Source organism: Somniosus microcephalus, chromosome 5, assembly GCF_052327205.1.
Source record: "Somniosus microcephalus isolate GS21.2 chromosome 5, FLI_Smic_1.0, whole genome shotgun sequence".
NCBI classification, from domain to species: domain Eukaryota; kingdom Metazoa; phylum Chordata; class Chondrichthyes; order Squaliformes; family Somniosidae; genus Somniosus; species Somniosus microcephalus.
This window is the reverse complement of record NC_140991.1, coordinates 23649321-23666186: the sequence shown is the minus strand read 5'-3', so window position 1 is coordinate 23666186 and position 16866 is coordinate 23649321. Positions and strand designations below refer to the sequence as shown.

Below are 16866 nucleotides of genomic sequence, written 5' to 3'. Positions count from 1 at the left end.
TAGACAGCCACTGAGAGGCGCTAAGGACTGCTCATGTGTGACTGTTCCCTCCAATTTTCTCTTCTCTTCCCCAATCCCTCCCCCACTTGAAGATGCTGCCTCATCTGCTGGCCATCTATCTGCTCAACTTTGCCCAGATTGGATGCTTAGCAGAGTGGGACTCAAAGTTTCTACAAGACTTTCTCTACTTCCAGCAACCACTGGGGTAAAGTCGTCGCTCTGTGCACTTCTCCCTTGCTGTGCACTCTTGTACCATTTGATATTTTTTTTAAAGAAAAAGAAAGACTTGCATTTACTATATAACTTTGTTGCTTCATGCTCTAATAACTCTCTGCACCAAATACATTTCTCCTTAATTCTTCCCTCAGTCTCCTAGCGACAGTTTTAAACTGATGACCCCCCCTCAGCGCTGACTCCCCAATCAGATGAAACCGTTTTCCCTATTCACCTTATCAAAACCCATTATAATTTTTTTTTAAACTCAATTCATCTCTTTTTGGCCTTCTCGCTCCAGTGGGAATAGTCCTACGTCTCTCCTCGTATCTATAGTTTTGCAACCCTGCAATTATACAAGTGAATCTATGCTCTATGGCTTGGATGTCCTTTCTCAGCTGTGGCTCAGTGGGTGGCACACTCGCCTCTGAGTCAGAAGGTTGTGGGTTCAAGTCCCACTCCAGGGACTTGAGCACATAAAGCTAGGCTGACACTCCAGTGCAGTGCTGAGGGAGTGCCGCACTGTCGGAGGTGCCGCCTTTCAGATGAGACGTTAAACCGAGGCCCCATCTGCTCTCTCAGGTGGGCGTAAAAGATCCCGTGGCACTATTTCAAAGAAGAACAGGGGAGTTATCCCTGGTGTCCTGGCCAATATTTATCCCTCAATCAACATAACAAAAACAGATTATCTGGTCATTATCACATTGGTGTTTGTGGGAGCTTGCTGTGCGCAAATTGGCTGCCGTGTTTCCCTACATTACAACAGTGACTCCATTTCAAAAGTACTTCATTGGCTGTAAAGCGCTTTGAGACATCCGGTGGTCGTGAAAGGCGCTATAGAAATGCAAGTCTTTTACTTGACTAGGGTGCCAGGATTACCCACTGGGCTAAATAACATTTCCTGTTCTTAAATATTCTTGGTCTTATAACCTCCCTCCCTAACAGCACTGTGGGAGTACCTTCACCACACGGGCTGCAGCGGTTCAAGAAGGCAGCTCACCACCACCTTCTCAAGGGCAATTAGGGATGGGCAATAAATGCCAGCCTCGTCAGCGATGTCCACATCCCGTGAACGAATTAAAAAAAAAAAAAAAAAAAAAAAAAAAAAAATTCTCTTTGTTCTGTTTCTCGAAGCTGGTATCTTGGGGTTGACGCATTCCACCAAACGGTGACACCAAGCTAAACCGGTGTTGTGGAATCGGTTACACTGCACGTTTTCACAGAAAGCCCAGAAAGCCCACAGTGCAGATAGAGGCCATTTCGGCCCATCGAGCCTGCACCGACACATATCCCACCCGATCCCCGTAACCCCTACACCAACGCATATCCCACCCTATCCCTGTAACCCCACGTATTTAATCCCCCTAACACTAAGGGTCAATTTATCATAGCCAATCAACCTAACCTGCACATCTTTGGACGGTGCAGTGTGAAAAGATCACATCCCACTGATACCAAACCTACTATATGTGACTGGGGCATTAAAATGTATTTATGGAGCTTTTATGCCATTACTCCATCCATGGGGACATGAGCATGCCAATGACTCTCTCTGTCTGTACGGTGAGGGTGGAGGAATGGGGGGAGGGCGGAGGAATGGGGGGAGGGCGGAGGAATGGGGGGAGGGCGGAGGAATGGGGGGAGGGCGGAGGAATGGGGGGAGGGCGGAGGAATGGGGGGAGGGCGGAGGAATGGGGGGAGGGCGGAGGAATGGGGGGAGGGCGGAGGAATGGGGGGAGGGCGGAGGAATGGGGGGAGGGCGGGGGAATGGGGGGAGGGCGGGGGAATGGGGGGAGGGCGGGGGAATGGGGGGAGGGCGGAGGGTGGGGGGCTGAGGGCGGGGGCCAGGGGAGGGGTGGGGGAGGGGGACAGGGGGATGGGGCGAGGGCGGGGGATGGGGCGAGGGCGGGGGATGGGGCGAGGGCAGGGGATGGGGCGGGGGACGGAGGACGGGAGGGGGAGGATGGGCGAGGGCGGAGTATAGGGGGAGGGCGGAGGATGGGGGGAGGGGGTTGGGGTGAGGAGGGGGGAGGGGGAGGAGTGGAAGTACATTTTTGATCACAGGATGAACATAACGGCTAATTCAGTTTTGGAGGTCACCCCAGGAAAAAGGGGTGAAAATCTGCAATGTGCTCAATGTAAGGCACCCAAAATGTTCAAGCTAATTAGAACATCCTGCTAGTAAAGCGTGACTGGAAGGCGGCGACTCACAGTATGTTGGTACAACACATCCGGGATCAAGGCCAGGAGGGGTGGAGAAAGCCATTGGGTTCCAACATCAGCTGCCCTGCTCCGGGGAGATGCTGAGCAGTGGCCTGGTGCCTGCACACACTGAGTCAGCAGGTCAGCAGGAGGTGCCAGGAGCAGCTTGGGACCAGCAGCCTACAGGTACGAGGGCGCGGTAGGATAGCGGTTATGTTACTGGACTAATAATCCGGAGGTCTGGACTAATGATCCGGAGACAGTGAGTTCAAATCCCACCACGGCAGCTGGGGAAGTTAAATGCTGTTAATTAAATAAATCTGGAATGAAAAGCTAGTATCGGTAAAAACCCATCTGGTTCACTAATGTCCTTTATTAGAAGGAGAATTGCTGTCCTTGCCCGGTCTGGCCTGTATGAGACTCACAGTCCCACAGCTATGTGGTTGCCTCTTATTCAAGAATGTGGCTCACCACCACCTTCTTGAGGGGAATTAGGGACGGGCAATAAATGCTGGCCGTGCTGGTACAGCCCACGTCCTGTGAATGAATAAGAAGTCAGGTGTGTGTAGGACGATACTGCGGTGGAACGAATCACAGCTGTTCTGGGTTTTTTTCTCCGCATGAACTGAAATTAAGCGTTTGCTGAACGCTATCCCTCGGAAAGGCCGTTCCTTTCAGGAAACATTTGCTTTCCAACTCGCGTTCGATTTCTACCTTGAATTTTATTTTTGTCCTCCCACAGATAACATGAACAGGCAGACCTTTAAGCAGAGCGTCAAGCGTGGCTGGGCATACATTGGTCGGAAAATGGTAAGCCGCTGGCATCCCCGCCCGTGACAGAGAAACATAGAAGATAGGAGCAGGAGTAGGCCATTCGGCCCTCGAGCCTGTTCCGCCATTTAATGCGATCATGGCTGATCATCCAAATTCAGTACCCTGTCCCTGCCTTCTCCCCATATCCCTTGATCCCTTTAGCCTTAAGAAATATATCTAACTCCTTCTTGAATATATTTAATGAATTGGCCTCAACTGCCTTGTGTGGTAGAGAATTCCACAGGTTCACCACTCTCTGGGTGACGTGATTAAAATTGCTCGTTTCCGTTGCCTCGCTGGCTGAGCCAGTTTATCGAGAGGGCTAGCTCGTCCCAAGGCACCAAACTCGAATTGAAAGAGCGTTACAGGCCATCGATCTCAAAGGGTCTGTGCTGCGCCGAGCCACGAGAAACATTCCCGGTCGTTTGACGCCACATACCCCTTTGACAGCTCTTTTCTTCTCTTCCATTATATCTTCCTCACCAAATTTTCTCCCCTCCGCCTCTCCTGATGAGCTCGGCTGGTTAGCGGTGCACGGGAGCCAGTACCCGGTCATTATTAATGCGTGATCCGTGACAGTTGTCACCCGGCTATTCTCCCACATAGGCCTCGCAGTCGAGCCCTCTCCTGCCCTCACTGAAACACCCCTACATTTCCATCAGAGATTATAGAAGGATAAATAAAATGTCTGTCATATGAGAAGAGATTCAGTTAACTAGGCCTGTATCTCATTGAAGTATACAAAATTATTACAGGGCTTCATAGGGTGGATGCTGGGAGAATGTTTCCCTTGGCTGGGGAGTCTAGAACCAGGGGCGCCAGCCTCAGGATAAAGGGTAGGCCATTCAGGACTGAGATGAGAAGACATTTTTTCACAGAGGGTGGTGAATCTTTGGAATTCTCTACCCCAGAGGGCTGTGGAGGCTCAGTCATTGGGTATATTCAAAACAGAAGTCGATAGATTTCTAACTAGTAAGGGCATCAAGGGATATGGCGATAGGGCCGGTGAATGGAGTTGAGGCAGAAGATCAGCCATGATCTCATTGAATGGCGGAGCAGGCTCGAGGGGCCGAATGGCCTACTCCTGCTCCTATTTCTTATGTTCTTATGATACAGCACAGCAGGAGGCCGTTCGGCCCATCGTGCCTGTGCCGGCTATTTGAAGCGTTTGCCGAAAGCTATCTCCCGGAAAGGCCGTTCCTTTCAGGAAACATTTGCCTTCCAACTCGCGTTAGATTTCTACCTTGAATTTTATATTTGTCTTCCCACAGATAACATGAACAGGCAGACCAATTAGTCCCACTTACTCGTGCCCGCCACTCCTCCTTTCCTCGTAGCCAATGTTCCCCCTAACTATGATCGTGGGTGCCTGGCCTGTTTATTTAAATGCGCGGTTTCTTCAAGGGGACAGCTTGTGAGCGACCTGCGCGGTACCTTCACAGATTGCTGCTCGGCCCCGCACCCGCACAGCTTACGGGGAACGTTGCTCACTGCTGTGGTGTATGTGCCTTTAAGAGCAATTATGGTGTATGTGCCTTTAAGAGCCCCAGGTGTGCGTAATGCCGGTAATTGCCACTTGGGCTATATAAGCCTGTGTATTGTGTATATCCTTTAGAAACCCCCCCCAGACTTGCTTAGTAAATACCTATGAACCAACTCCTGTCTTCAGTGTCTTTATCTACACACGGACACTACAACTGCCCTACAAATGTTTCCTTTTCAAGTATTTATCCAATTTTGATTTTGGATGTTATTATTGAATCTGCTTCCACCGCCCTTTCAGGCAGCGCATTCCAGATCGTAACACACGGGGAAAAATTCAGTTGATTGTGCCTCCCGTTAGCGCCTTAAGAGGGCGCCAATTTGGGCGCAAAGCAACTAGCGCCCGGGTGCGGCGATGTTTGTGCCGCTCGCGAAATTAACTAGACATTTTGCAGCGGCACTAAACCCTGCCGCCACGATCTCCTGCACCGTGACGTTAGTCGAGTGCGCAACGCCCCGTTAGCGCCCCGGACCGGATATTGAGTGGCGCCCCCTGTCTTACCGCCTGCCGCTAGCAACGACAGGTTGAGGGGAGCGTTTTGCAGCCAGAAAGGGACTGGGGGAGCGCTACTTAAAGGCGACCACTTCCTGCCTTTTTTTGTCGGTGACATTTTTGCACCACGCATTCTGAGAGAGAGAGAGAGAGACTTCTGGAGAGATTCAACACTGTGTGAAGGAGTTTTGAGTACTGAGCAGCACTTTGCAGGTTTATTTTGATTTGCTCTTCCTTGCTTCGCTAGCGCCTCACTCCTCGGCCTTTGCGCCTTAAGACAGGTGTGAAGCGCCTGATTTAGCGCTCCAATCACCTCCAGGGGCGATAGAAGCCAAGTTTGCTGTCAGAGGCAATAATTAGCGCCAGGCGCTAAACTTTGCGCACGGCCGATAACGGCGCCCCAAATAGGGCGATATTGAATTTTTCCCCCATAGCGTTAAAAAAAAAAAAAAAAAAAAAAAAGTTCTCCTCATCTCCCCTCTGGTTCTTTGGCCAGTTATCTTAAGCCTGTGTCCACTGGTTACTGACCCTCCTGCCGGCGGAAACAGTTGTGAAATGCCTTGGGCTGTTTGTTAACGTTAAAGATGCTCTGTAAAGACAAGTTGTTGGCCGTATCAGCCTTCCTTAAAGTGTGAGGAGGCTGTTTCAGATTTTTCAATTGGAGCATTGCTCAGTGAGCTTTTAATCCAGATTTAATATTTTAAGAGTTACTCATTGAAGGAACAGAATGATCGTGAAGCCAAAGGATAAAGTGAAATGACAGTAGGACAGCACTCCTCGTCCTCAACATAAGGTTCAGGTTGTGAACCTGAATGGGCTGCCGTTTCTCTTGTGACTCACTCTTTGTGGAGTCCGTACCTTCGACAACAACAACTTGCATTTATATCGCACCTTTAACGTAGTAAAATGTCTCGAGGCACTTCACAGAAGCGCCATCAAATAAAATTTGACACCAAACCACATAAGCTGATATTACATAGGATGTATGGCACAGAAACAGGCCATTCGGCCCAACCAGTCCATGCCGGCATTTATGCTCCACTCGAGCCTCCTCCTGTCTTTCCTCATCTAACGCTGTCAGCATATTCCCTTCTCCCTCATGTGCTTGTCTAGCCTCCCCTTAAATGCATCTATACTATTCGCTTCAACCACTCCCTGTGGTAGCGAGTTCCACATTCTCACCACTCTGAGTAAAGAAGTTTCTTCTGAATTCCCTATTGGATTTCTTGGTGACTATCGTATATTGATGGCCTCTAGTTTTGCTCTTCCCCACAAGTGGAAACATTCTCTCTGTATCCACTCTATCAAAACCTTTCATAATTTTAAAGACCTCTATTAGGTCACCCCTTAGCCTTCTTTTTTCCAAGGAAAGAGAGACCCAGCCTGTTCATCCTTTCCTGATATGTATACCCTCGCATTTCTGGTATCATCCTTGTAAATCTTCACTGCACCCTCTCCAGTGCCTCTATATCCTTTTTATAATATGGCGACCAGAACTGTACGCAGTACTCCAAGTGTGGTCTAACCAAGGTTCGATACTAATTTTCAATTCTGTACCTCTAGAAATAAACCCTAGTGCTTGGTTTGATTTTTTTATGGTCTTGCTAACCTGTGTCGCAACTTTTAGTGATTTGTGTATTTGTACTCCAAGATCCCTTTGTTCCTCTACCCCACCCAGACTCACACAATTCACAATTCAAATCGCTTTATTGGCATGATAAGTTACATCTTATGTTGCCAAAGCATCAAAATACATTTATGGTTTAGCACATAAACGCAGTTCTATTCATACAGTGTATAAACAGGTATATCCCTGAGTGTATAAATATACATTCGCATTGTTTATATATATTCTTTTCTTAGTTTACTGGTTGTCCCTCTGTTCATGGCAAGCTGTAACATAGTGTGCCGCCAGTGTTATACAGCTTCTCTCCTCTCCCAGTAGGAATGGGAGTTTTTGGTTGTCATTCAGATTTCTGAAATCAGGGCATATTTGTGAGAATTTTTGGTAGAAATTCTCCCTGATGCCCTGATATTTTCCACAAGCTGTGAGGAAGTGCATCTCTGTCTCCACCAGTCCCTGACTGCAGTGAGAGCATATCCTGTCCTCTCTTGGCAGCCTGGTCTGCCTGTGTCTGCCTTTTTCGATCGCTAGGCTATGTTCGCTAAGTCTGTACCTTGTCAAGGTTCTTCTCAGTTTGTTATCCTTTACCATGGTCAGGTAATCAGCTATGTTGTATTGTCTGTTTAGGGCCAAGTAGCAATTGAGTTTGCTTTGGGTTTTTGTTGTTTCTGCCCAATATGTCAGATATTTTTCCTTTTGCTTAGCGACGATTGTGTTGGGTCGAATTCTTTGTGTTACCCTGTCACTGTCCTGGGGCTGGTTATTGTTAGTATTGTTAGTAGTTACTTCACTGAGTCCCAGGACTAGTTGACTGAGGGTATTCTTCTTTATGGTCAGCTCTTGGCACTTCAGGGCGTCGTAGTGATAGCATTGGGGATTGCTCATTTGTAGGTGATTCCAAAATTTGGTGGCTCTTTTTTGGATAGTGATTATTAATGGATATTGGCCTAGTTCCGCCCTGCATGCATTGTTTACTGTTTTCCTTTGAGTCCGGAGGATACTTTTACAGAATTCTGCATGTAGGATCTCAATTGGGTGTTTGTCCCATTTTGCAAATTCTTGTTGAGTTAGCGGTCCCCATACCTCACTGCCATAGAGTGCAATTGGTTCAATTACTGATTTGAAAATTTTGAGCCAAATGCTAATTGGGATTTCTATTTGGATTGATTTTTTGATGGCATAGAAAGCCCTTCTTGCTTTCTCTTTCAGTTCATTCACAGCCAGTTTGAAGTTTCCCGTAGAACTGATTTTTAAGCCCAAGTATGTGTAGTGAGTGGTTTGTTCAATTTTGGTTGTTCCTACTGTGAAATTTATTTTGGGTCCCTGATGTTTGGATCTTTGCTGGAACACAAGGACTTTGGTTTTTTGGGGATTTATTGTCAGGGCCCAAGTCTGGCAGTACGACTCCAGCAGGTCCAGGTTTTGCTGTAGCCCCTCTTTAGTAGGTGACAGCAGAACCAGGTCGTCTGCATAGAGGAGGAATTTAACCTTGGATTCATATAGGGTGAGGCCGGGTGCTGTAGATTGTTCAAGTAGTTTTGCCAATCCATTTATGTAAATATTAAAGAGTGTCGGTGAGATTGGCGAGCCCTGCATCACCCCCCGCCCCTGTGGGAAGTATTTTGTTTGTTTGTCTCCAATTTTAACTGCACATTTGTTGTTTGTATACATTGATTTAATTACATCATATGTTTTCCCTCCTACCCCGCTTTCGATAAGTTTCAGGAATAAACCATCATGCCAGATGGAGTCGAAAGCCTTCTGGAAATCTACAAAGCATGCGTAGATTTTGCTTTTGTTATGGTGAACGTGTTTGTCAATTAGGGTCTGTAGGGTGAAGATATGATCGGATGTTCTATAGTTTGGCAGGAATCCAATTTGGCTTTTACTCAAGACATTGTGCTCCTCAAGGAAGTTTATAAGTCTTTTGTCTATGATACACCCTCCAAGTGATAAGTGACCTCCCTATTCTTCCTACCAAAATATAATGCCTTGTAGGAACAGAGGTTCCTATCCGAATAATGAAGTCCAACGCAGTGAAACGAAATAATCAAGCTTTAATATACAAACAACTTTAACTAATAAAACTACAAGAGCAGATGTAAGCAGGTCTGTCCAGTCCCACAGCCTCTCCAAGACTGCCACTAAATACTGGAACCTGACGTCACGTTCTCCGCGCCAACTGGGGGTGACGTGATCGGCGTCATGACGTCATCACGCGGAAATACAAGAAACTACACACAACTTAAAGGTGCAGTCCTCAACTGCACTACAGAGTAGTTAAAGGAATAATTGTTGTTCAGTGTCTCTTGGTGGCTCCGCCACAGGCGCCCCCCCAGAATTCTCTTTAACAGACAGCGTCAAATGAGCAGGAGGTTTAATGATTCTGCCCGAACGACTACGAACTTCAGATGATGGAATGTTGGAAGAAGAGCCAATACTTGGTTGTGTCTGAAGCGGTACATCTGGGGTGGAGGAAACCGTAGCAGAAGGTGTAGACAAGGATGAAGCTGAAGCAGGCAATTTAATAGTAGACTGCTGCATAATTGGTCTAGCAGCCAACGGTGGTCGTCCACGATGAGGTGGCTGAGCAACAACCACTGGTTCACTCCGATCCAGATGGGCTGGTTTAAGTCGGTCGATGGAGATGGTATCAGGCTTACCTCCTACTTCGACCGTAAAATATTTCTCTCCCGCAGCGATGACACGAAACGGTCCAGCATAAGGTGGTCTGAGTGTATCTCTATGAGCATCTTGCCGAATAAAAACATAATCGGAACTCATAAGTTCTGCCGGAACATGAGGCCTCTGTAGGTTGTGATGCGAGGTTGGAATAGGCAGAAAATTCTTTGCCACCTCCTGATGCTGAAGGAGCTGCTGAGCAGGCGCCCACGATTCTGTATGTGGAGGGAGGAAATCCCCTGGTACTCGAAGTGCTTGACCATACACTAACTCAGCCGATGAAGCCTGGAGGTCATCTTTAGGGGCTGTACGAAGGCCTAGCATCACCCAAGGGAGTCTATCCACCCAGTTGGAACCACGCAAGCTGGCACGGAGGGACGCCTTTAGAGACTGATGAAACCTCTCACATAAGCCATTTGCTTGCGGATGGTAAGCGGTGGTACGGTGCAGCTTGGTCCCCAAGCCCTGTGCAACTGCATTCCACAACTCTGACGTAAATTGTGGACCTCGGTCAGAGGAGATATCAGATGGCACTCCAAACCGGGCCACCCACGACGAAATGAACGCCCTGGATACGTCCGCTGTAGTAGTAGCAACCAAGGGAATCGCCTCTGGCCACCTGGTAGTACGGTCCACTATTGTCAGGAGATGCATAAAACCCCGCGAAATGGGGAGGGGGCCCACTAAGTCCACACGTACATGGTCAAACCGGCGTTCAGGCACTGGAAAAATGGCCACTGGAGCCTTAACGTGACGGTGGACCTTTGATTTTTGACAGTCCACGCAATTATTTGTCCAGTCCCGAACGTCTAAATGCAATCCCTTCCAAACAAATTTACGGGACATAAGTCGTTGTGAAGCTCGCATCCCCGGGTGTGATAAGCCATGTATAACCTGAAAAATCTTCTTACGCCATTCGACTGGCACAATGGGCCGGGGCACTCCCATGGATATGTCACACAAGAGCGTGGTTCCTGCTGATTGGAACATAACATCGGCTACCTGCAAGCTGGAAGGCATGGTCCGATACGCCTGAACTTCAGGATCCGCCAGCTGTTCTTTCACCAACCCGACGAAATCGATTCCCAGGTGAATTGCCTGGACTGGGGCACGCGAAAGGCAATCAGTCACAAGATTATCTTTGCCAGACACATGTCGTAAATCCGTCGTAAATTCAGATATAAATGTAAGGTGGCGCTGTTGCCGGGCTGACCACGGCTCCGCCGTTTTGGCCATTGCAAAAGTGAGTAGTTTATGGTCCACAAATACAGTAAACGGGCGCCCTTCTAGAAGAAAACGAAAATGCCAGATGGCCAAAAACAAGGCCAGCAACTCCCTATCAAAAGTGCTATATTTTCGCTCATTTATACGCAGTTGGCGGCTAAAAAAGGCTAATGGCTGCCAAGTCCCGGCAACCCATTGTTCCTGCACTGCCCCGATGGCGTAATCGGAGGTGTCGGTAGTAAGGGCGATGGTCGCGCCCGGGAGTGGGTGTGCAAGCATAGTTGCATCTGCCAATGCCGCCTTGGTGTCCAGGAATGCCTGGTCCATCTGTGGTGTCCAAATGTTAACATCTTTACCCGACTTCCCTTTAAGCGCTTCGTACAGTGGCTGCATTAATTGGGCTGCCTTGGGGACAAAACGATGATAAAAATTTACCATCCCCAGGAACTCCTGAAGAGATTTAAGTATATGCGGCCGCGGGAATGCCGTAACTGCCTCTACCTTAGTGGCCAGTGGGACGGCGCCTTCCGAGGTGATCCTATGCCCTAGAAAGTCAATGCTGGTTAACCCAAACTGGCATTTGGCTAGATTTATGATGAGGCCATGTTGGCTAAGACGGGCAAAGAGTGTACGTAAATGAGCCATGTGCTCTTCCTTATCCTTACTAGCAATGAGAATATCATCCAAGTAAATGAAAATGAAAGGAAGGTCCCGTAACACAGAGTCCATAAGTCGCTGAAAAGCCTGAGCTGCATTTTTCAATCCAAACGGCATGCGAAGGAACTCAAAAAGGCCAAACGGTGTGATGACTGCCATTTTGGGGATGTCTTGAGGGTACACAGGAACTTGGTGATATCCACGGACGAGATCTACTTTGGAAAATATTGAGTTGCCAGCCAAATGAGCCGAAAAATCTTGTATATGCGGTATTGGATACCTATCCGGCATAGTGGCTTCGTTAAGGCGTCTGTAATCCCCACAAGGCCTCCATCCGCCACCTGGTTTAGGTACAATGTGTAGTGGGGAAGACCAAGGACTATCGGAGCGTCGGACAATCCCAAGGCGCTCCATAATCTGAAACTCTGTCTTTGCGGCTATAAGCTTTCCGGGTTCCAATCTTCGTGCCCGAGCGTAAACAGGCGATCCCGTTGTGGTAATATAATGCACCACACCATGCTTCGAGACTGCTGCCGAGAATGTAGGCCTGGTGAGCCCCGGGAACTCGCCAAGTAGGCGCCTAAACCCTTCCTGCGATGGAACCGCACAGGCAACCGACCAGGAGACAGCAGTACTGCGGTGACAAGGCACCGCATGGAAAGTAGACGCATTAATGAGTCGACAATGTTGGACGTCGACCAGAAAACCATAGGCACAGAAAAAATCAGCCTCCAGGATGGCCTGTGATACTTTAGCCGTTATAAATTCCCATACAAAACATTGACCTCCAAGAGTTAAATTAACTGTCCGTTTACCGAACGTGCGAATGGCCGCACCATTAGTTGCCTCGAGGGAAGGGCCGTGACCACCGGATTGTAGATCTAGCTTTGAAATTGGCAAAATACTGCACTGAGAACCAGTATCACACAAGAATCGTCGCCCTGTTCTGGAATCAGTAATATAGAGGAGTTTTCCTGCTGAACCGACTGTCATGGTGAACTGGGTGTGTTTGTCAGCCCCTGTCTTCTTCATCGAAGTTTGTGAGCCTGCTGGAGATTTTTTTTCAACAAAACTGCAGGGAGGACGGCAGCGTCGAGCCTTGGCGCCAAAATGGGCGTGGTACATACACCAGCCTGCTGGAGGAGGGCTGGACTTTGCTCGCATAGGGGAAAGACGCCTCGTGGCTGCGCAACTCTGCTGTGTGACCATAAAAGTCTTATCTGCCTCTGCAGCCAGCTCGGCACAGTCCGTAATCGTAGAACTGGCCAAGACTGCCTGAACTGGCTCGGGTAGCTGGCAGAGGAAGAGCTCTCGAAATAAAAAACATTGGGTCTCCGAACCCAAAAGCGTGAGCATTTGGCTCATCAATTCTGATGGTTTTGAGTCCCCAAGACCGGGCATAGCGATAAGCCTGCGTGCACGCTCCGACTTAGTTAAACCAAACACCTGTAGTAAACGATCTTTTAAAGCTTCATACTTGCCCTCTGCTGGTGGATTCCCCAGGATGCTGATGACCCGTGAAGCCGTGGCGCTGTCCAGAGTGGAAACCACGTAATAATAACGGGTTAAATCCGCTGTAATGTCCCGGATAGCAAACTGGGCTTCTGCCTGGAAAAACCATGCTGCTGGTTGCTGTTCCCAGAACTGCGGCAATTTAAGGGCAACGGCGTTCGTGTTCATTGTAAGTATCTCGAAGAAAGTTGTCCAACGAGCTCGGGGTCACCAATCTAGGAACAGAGGTTCCTATCCGAATAATGAAGTCCAACGCAGTGAAACGAAATAATCAAGCTTTAATATACAAACAACTTTAACTAATAAAACTACAAGAGCAGATGTAAGCAGGTCTGTCCAGTCCCACAGCCTCTCCAAGACTGCCACTAAATACTGGAACCCGACGTCATGACGTCATCACGTTCTCCGCGCCAACTGGGGGTCACGTGATCGGCGTCATGACGTCATCACGCGGAAATACAAGAAACTACACACAACTTAAAGGTGCAGTCCTCAACTGCACTACAGAGTAGTTAAAGGAATAATTGTTGTTCAGTGTCTCTTGGTGGCTCCGCCACAGCCTCATATTTATCTGTGTTGAACTTCATTTGCCAATTATATGCCCATTCTGCAAGTTTATTAATGTCCTCCTGTAATTTGTTGCAGTCCTCCTCAGTATTGACTATCTCTCCCAATTTGGTGTCATCCGCAAATTTAGAAATTGTGTTTTTGATTCCTAAGTCTAAATCTTTAATGTAAATTGTGAACAGCAGTGGTCCCAGCACTGATCCTTGTGGAACACCACTACCCACCTTCTGCCACTGTGAATAGCTACTCTTTACTCCTATTCTCTGCTTTCTGTCCTGAAGCCAGCCAGCAGTCCATTCTGCTACTTGTCCCCTGACTCTGCATTCTCTGACCTTGTTTATCAGTCTATTATGGGGTACCTTATTGAAGGCCTTTTGAAAATCCAGATAAATTACATCATTTGCATTACCATTGTCTACTCTGTTACCTCTTCAAAAAATTCAATAAGTTTGGTCAAGCAAGACTTTCACTTTTGCAATCCATGCTGACTATTCCTTATATTTTTGGTTTCTAGATGTTCTTCTATTTTCTCCTTTAGTAGGGATTACATTATTTTTCCTACCACCGATGTTAAGCTGACTGGTCTATAATTCCCTTACATGTTTTATCCCTCTTAAATATCGGTATTACGTTAGCTATCCACCAGTTCTCTGGCACTACACCTTTTTCTAACGAATTATTAAATATGCGTAGTAATGTCTCTGCTATCTCTTCCCAAGATTCTTTTAAAATGCGTGGATGCAATCCATTCAGACCAGGGGTTTTATCCTCTTTGAGTTTGATTAGTTTATTTAATATATCCCCTTTTTTATTTTAAATGCACTTATCTCATCATCCAATATCATGTCCACCTGTTCTATCTCCCTGGTAAATACTGAAACAAAATAATTATTTAATATTTCTGCCATCTCTATCGTTACATGTGGTATTATTATCCTGACTATCCCTTAATGGCCCTATTCCCATCCCAACCTCTTTTTATTGATGTGCCTATAAAATATTTTACTATTTTGTTTTATGTTCCTTGATAATTTAATTTCATAGTTCCTCTTTGCCTCCCTAATTGTTTTTTTGATTTCTCTCCTAATCTTTTCGTACTTTCCCTTATCATGCACTCCCCTGCTGTCCGTGTACTTAATGTATGCCTCTTTCCTTACCCTCAATTGTTCCCTTATCGCTTTATTCATCCATGGAGTCTCATTAGTGTTTAGTTTGTTCTTTCCTTTTAACGGAATATATTTTTCCTGCACTCTGTTGAACACCGTTTTAAATGTTTCCCATTGCTGTTCTACGTCGTTGTTTGCCAATAATGTTGCCCATTTTTTCCCCCCAAGTTCTATTAGGGCAAGCTCGGTCAAACAGGTAGGTTTTAAGGAGTGTCTTCAAGGAAGAGAGAGAGGTTTAGGGTGGAAAGGTTTAGCGAGGGAATTCCAGAGCTTAGGGCCTCGGCCACCAATGGTGGAGCGATTAAAATCGGGGCTGTGCAATTGGCCAGAATTGGAGGAGCGCAGAGATCTCGGAGGGTTATAGGGTTGGAGGAGGTTAGAGAGATAGGGAGGGGTGAGGCCATGGCGGGGTTTGAACAAGAGAGAAAGCAGAAAAGAAAAACTAATTAAAAAAAAAAGAAAGCGTGCATAGAAAATAATCACAAATTCTCTGCAATTGCACTCATTTTTTCAGAATCTTTCTGTATTATTCTCGATTGGATTTTGTGGGATAATTGCACTTGCAGCTAAAGCTAGCCTCTGTGTTAAATGTTTATACCCTGCTCCTAGTGAGGTGCTGGGAAAAAGAACAAAACAAAAAGTAACACAGACTGCAGTATTTAGGATAAGATACTTGGCTTCCCCCCAAAATGTGAGCTCTGCTTATACAGAGCTGCGATTGTTTTCCTTAACATCCTGTCACATACAGCTGCTAATTCACCCCGTTTAACTTCCCTTCTCGCTCTTTCTCTCTCTCTCTCTCTCTCTCTCTCTCTCTCATTGTCTGTCTCTCTCATTCTCTATCTCTTTCATTCTTTCTCATTCTCTCTCTCTCATTTCATTTTAATAACGTCAGTTACAGCTAACATATATTTTAAAATATCTTTTTTAGGGCCATTCCTGGACACAAACCTTAGTTCATGTTGTTGTGAATTTTTAGCTCACAGTTTTTGTGTTGGCCTGTACCATTGTAAATTGCTGTACCAGCGTTTCCCATTGGAGTTTGCTACGTCAACTTTCACGCTGTAGTTGCAGGCTCTGGCCAGTAGGTGGCTCTGCAGAACAAGTTGCTGAAGCCTTTCCCCCCAACCCCACAACCATCTTGTAAATAAAAGAGAATTAATTTGTATTAATCCCTACCCATTATGGAAACCAAGTAGGAAGGTCTTGTGTTCAGTCAATAGCCTGTGCTGAATTACCTGACTACCACAGGTGAGGCGTTATCAGTGCTATTGCCAGCCACTTGCAGCACCTCTGGGCTAGAGAAGGGACAATCATCCAGGGTGTTCCATTCCTAAGTGAGTGAGGACACAATGTGGTTCAGCTGTGAAGCTTTCCATGATCGGGAAAGCCTACCAACGCCCACTATCTAGGCTTAAACACGAAGAATAGGCCTTTGGGCAAGATGCTAGTGGGCGACTGGTGTCTGTGGGGCTCAACACTGTGAGTCAGCTCCTCCTGTCAACTGGGGATCTCCCTCTTCCCTCTGCACTGGACCTGATGACTTGGAGTCAGTGGAACTGTGTTCGGTTCTGGGCACCGCACCTCAAGAAGGATACTTTGGCCTTCGAGGAGGTGCAGTACAGATTCATCAGAATGGTACTTGGATACTTGGATCCCGAAAAAGGATTATATTATAAGGGCAGGTTGCTGATGGATGTTGTAGATCCCATGGCATCACTCGTTGGATATTGGGCTGATAAGTGGCAGGTAACATTCGCGTCACAGAAGTGCCAGGCAATGACTGTCCCCAAAAGCGAGAGTCTAACCACCTCCCCTTGACATTCAATGGCATTACCATCGCCCATTTCCCCCACCATCAACATCCTGGGGGTCACCATTGACCAGAAACTTAACTGGACCAGCCACATAAACACTGTGACAACAAGAGCAGGTCAGAGGCTGGGTATTCTGCGGCGAGTGTCTCACCTCCTGACTCACCAAAGCCTTTCCACCATCTACAAGGCACAAGTAAAGAGTGTGATGGAATACTCTCCACTTGCCTGGATGAGAACACCGGGGCATAACCTTAAAATTAGAGTTAGACTGTTCAGGGGTGATGTCAAGAACGACGACAACTACTTGCATTTATATAGCTCCTTAACATAGTAAAATGTCCCAGGGCGCTTCTT

The 16866-nt window shown here is 47.1% G+C and overlaps 1 protein-coding gene across 2 annotated transcripts in view; it reads left to right on the top strand.

Moving 5' to 3' along the window:
* hhatlb (hedgehog acyltransferase like, b) overlaps nucleotides 1–16866 on the top strand; it is an 84986-nt gene that overhangs the window by 21092 nt on the left and 47028 nt on the right. For both annotated transcript variants that reach the window (XM_085987439.1, XM_085987438.1), the window contains exon 3: nucleotides 3158–3225. In XM_085987439.1, the coding sequence (XP_085843565.1) occupies nucleotides 3158–3225 (68 nt within the window). The remainder of the gene's footprint in view (nucleotides 1–3157; nucleotides 3226–16866) is intronic.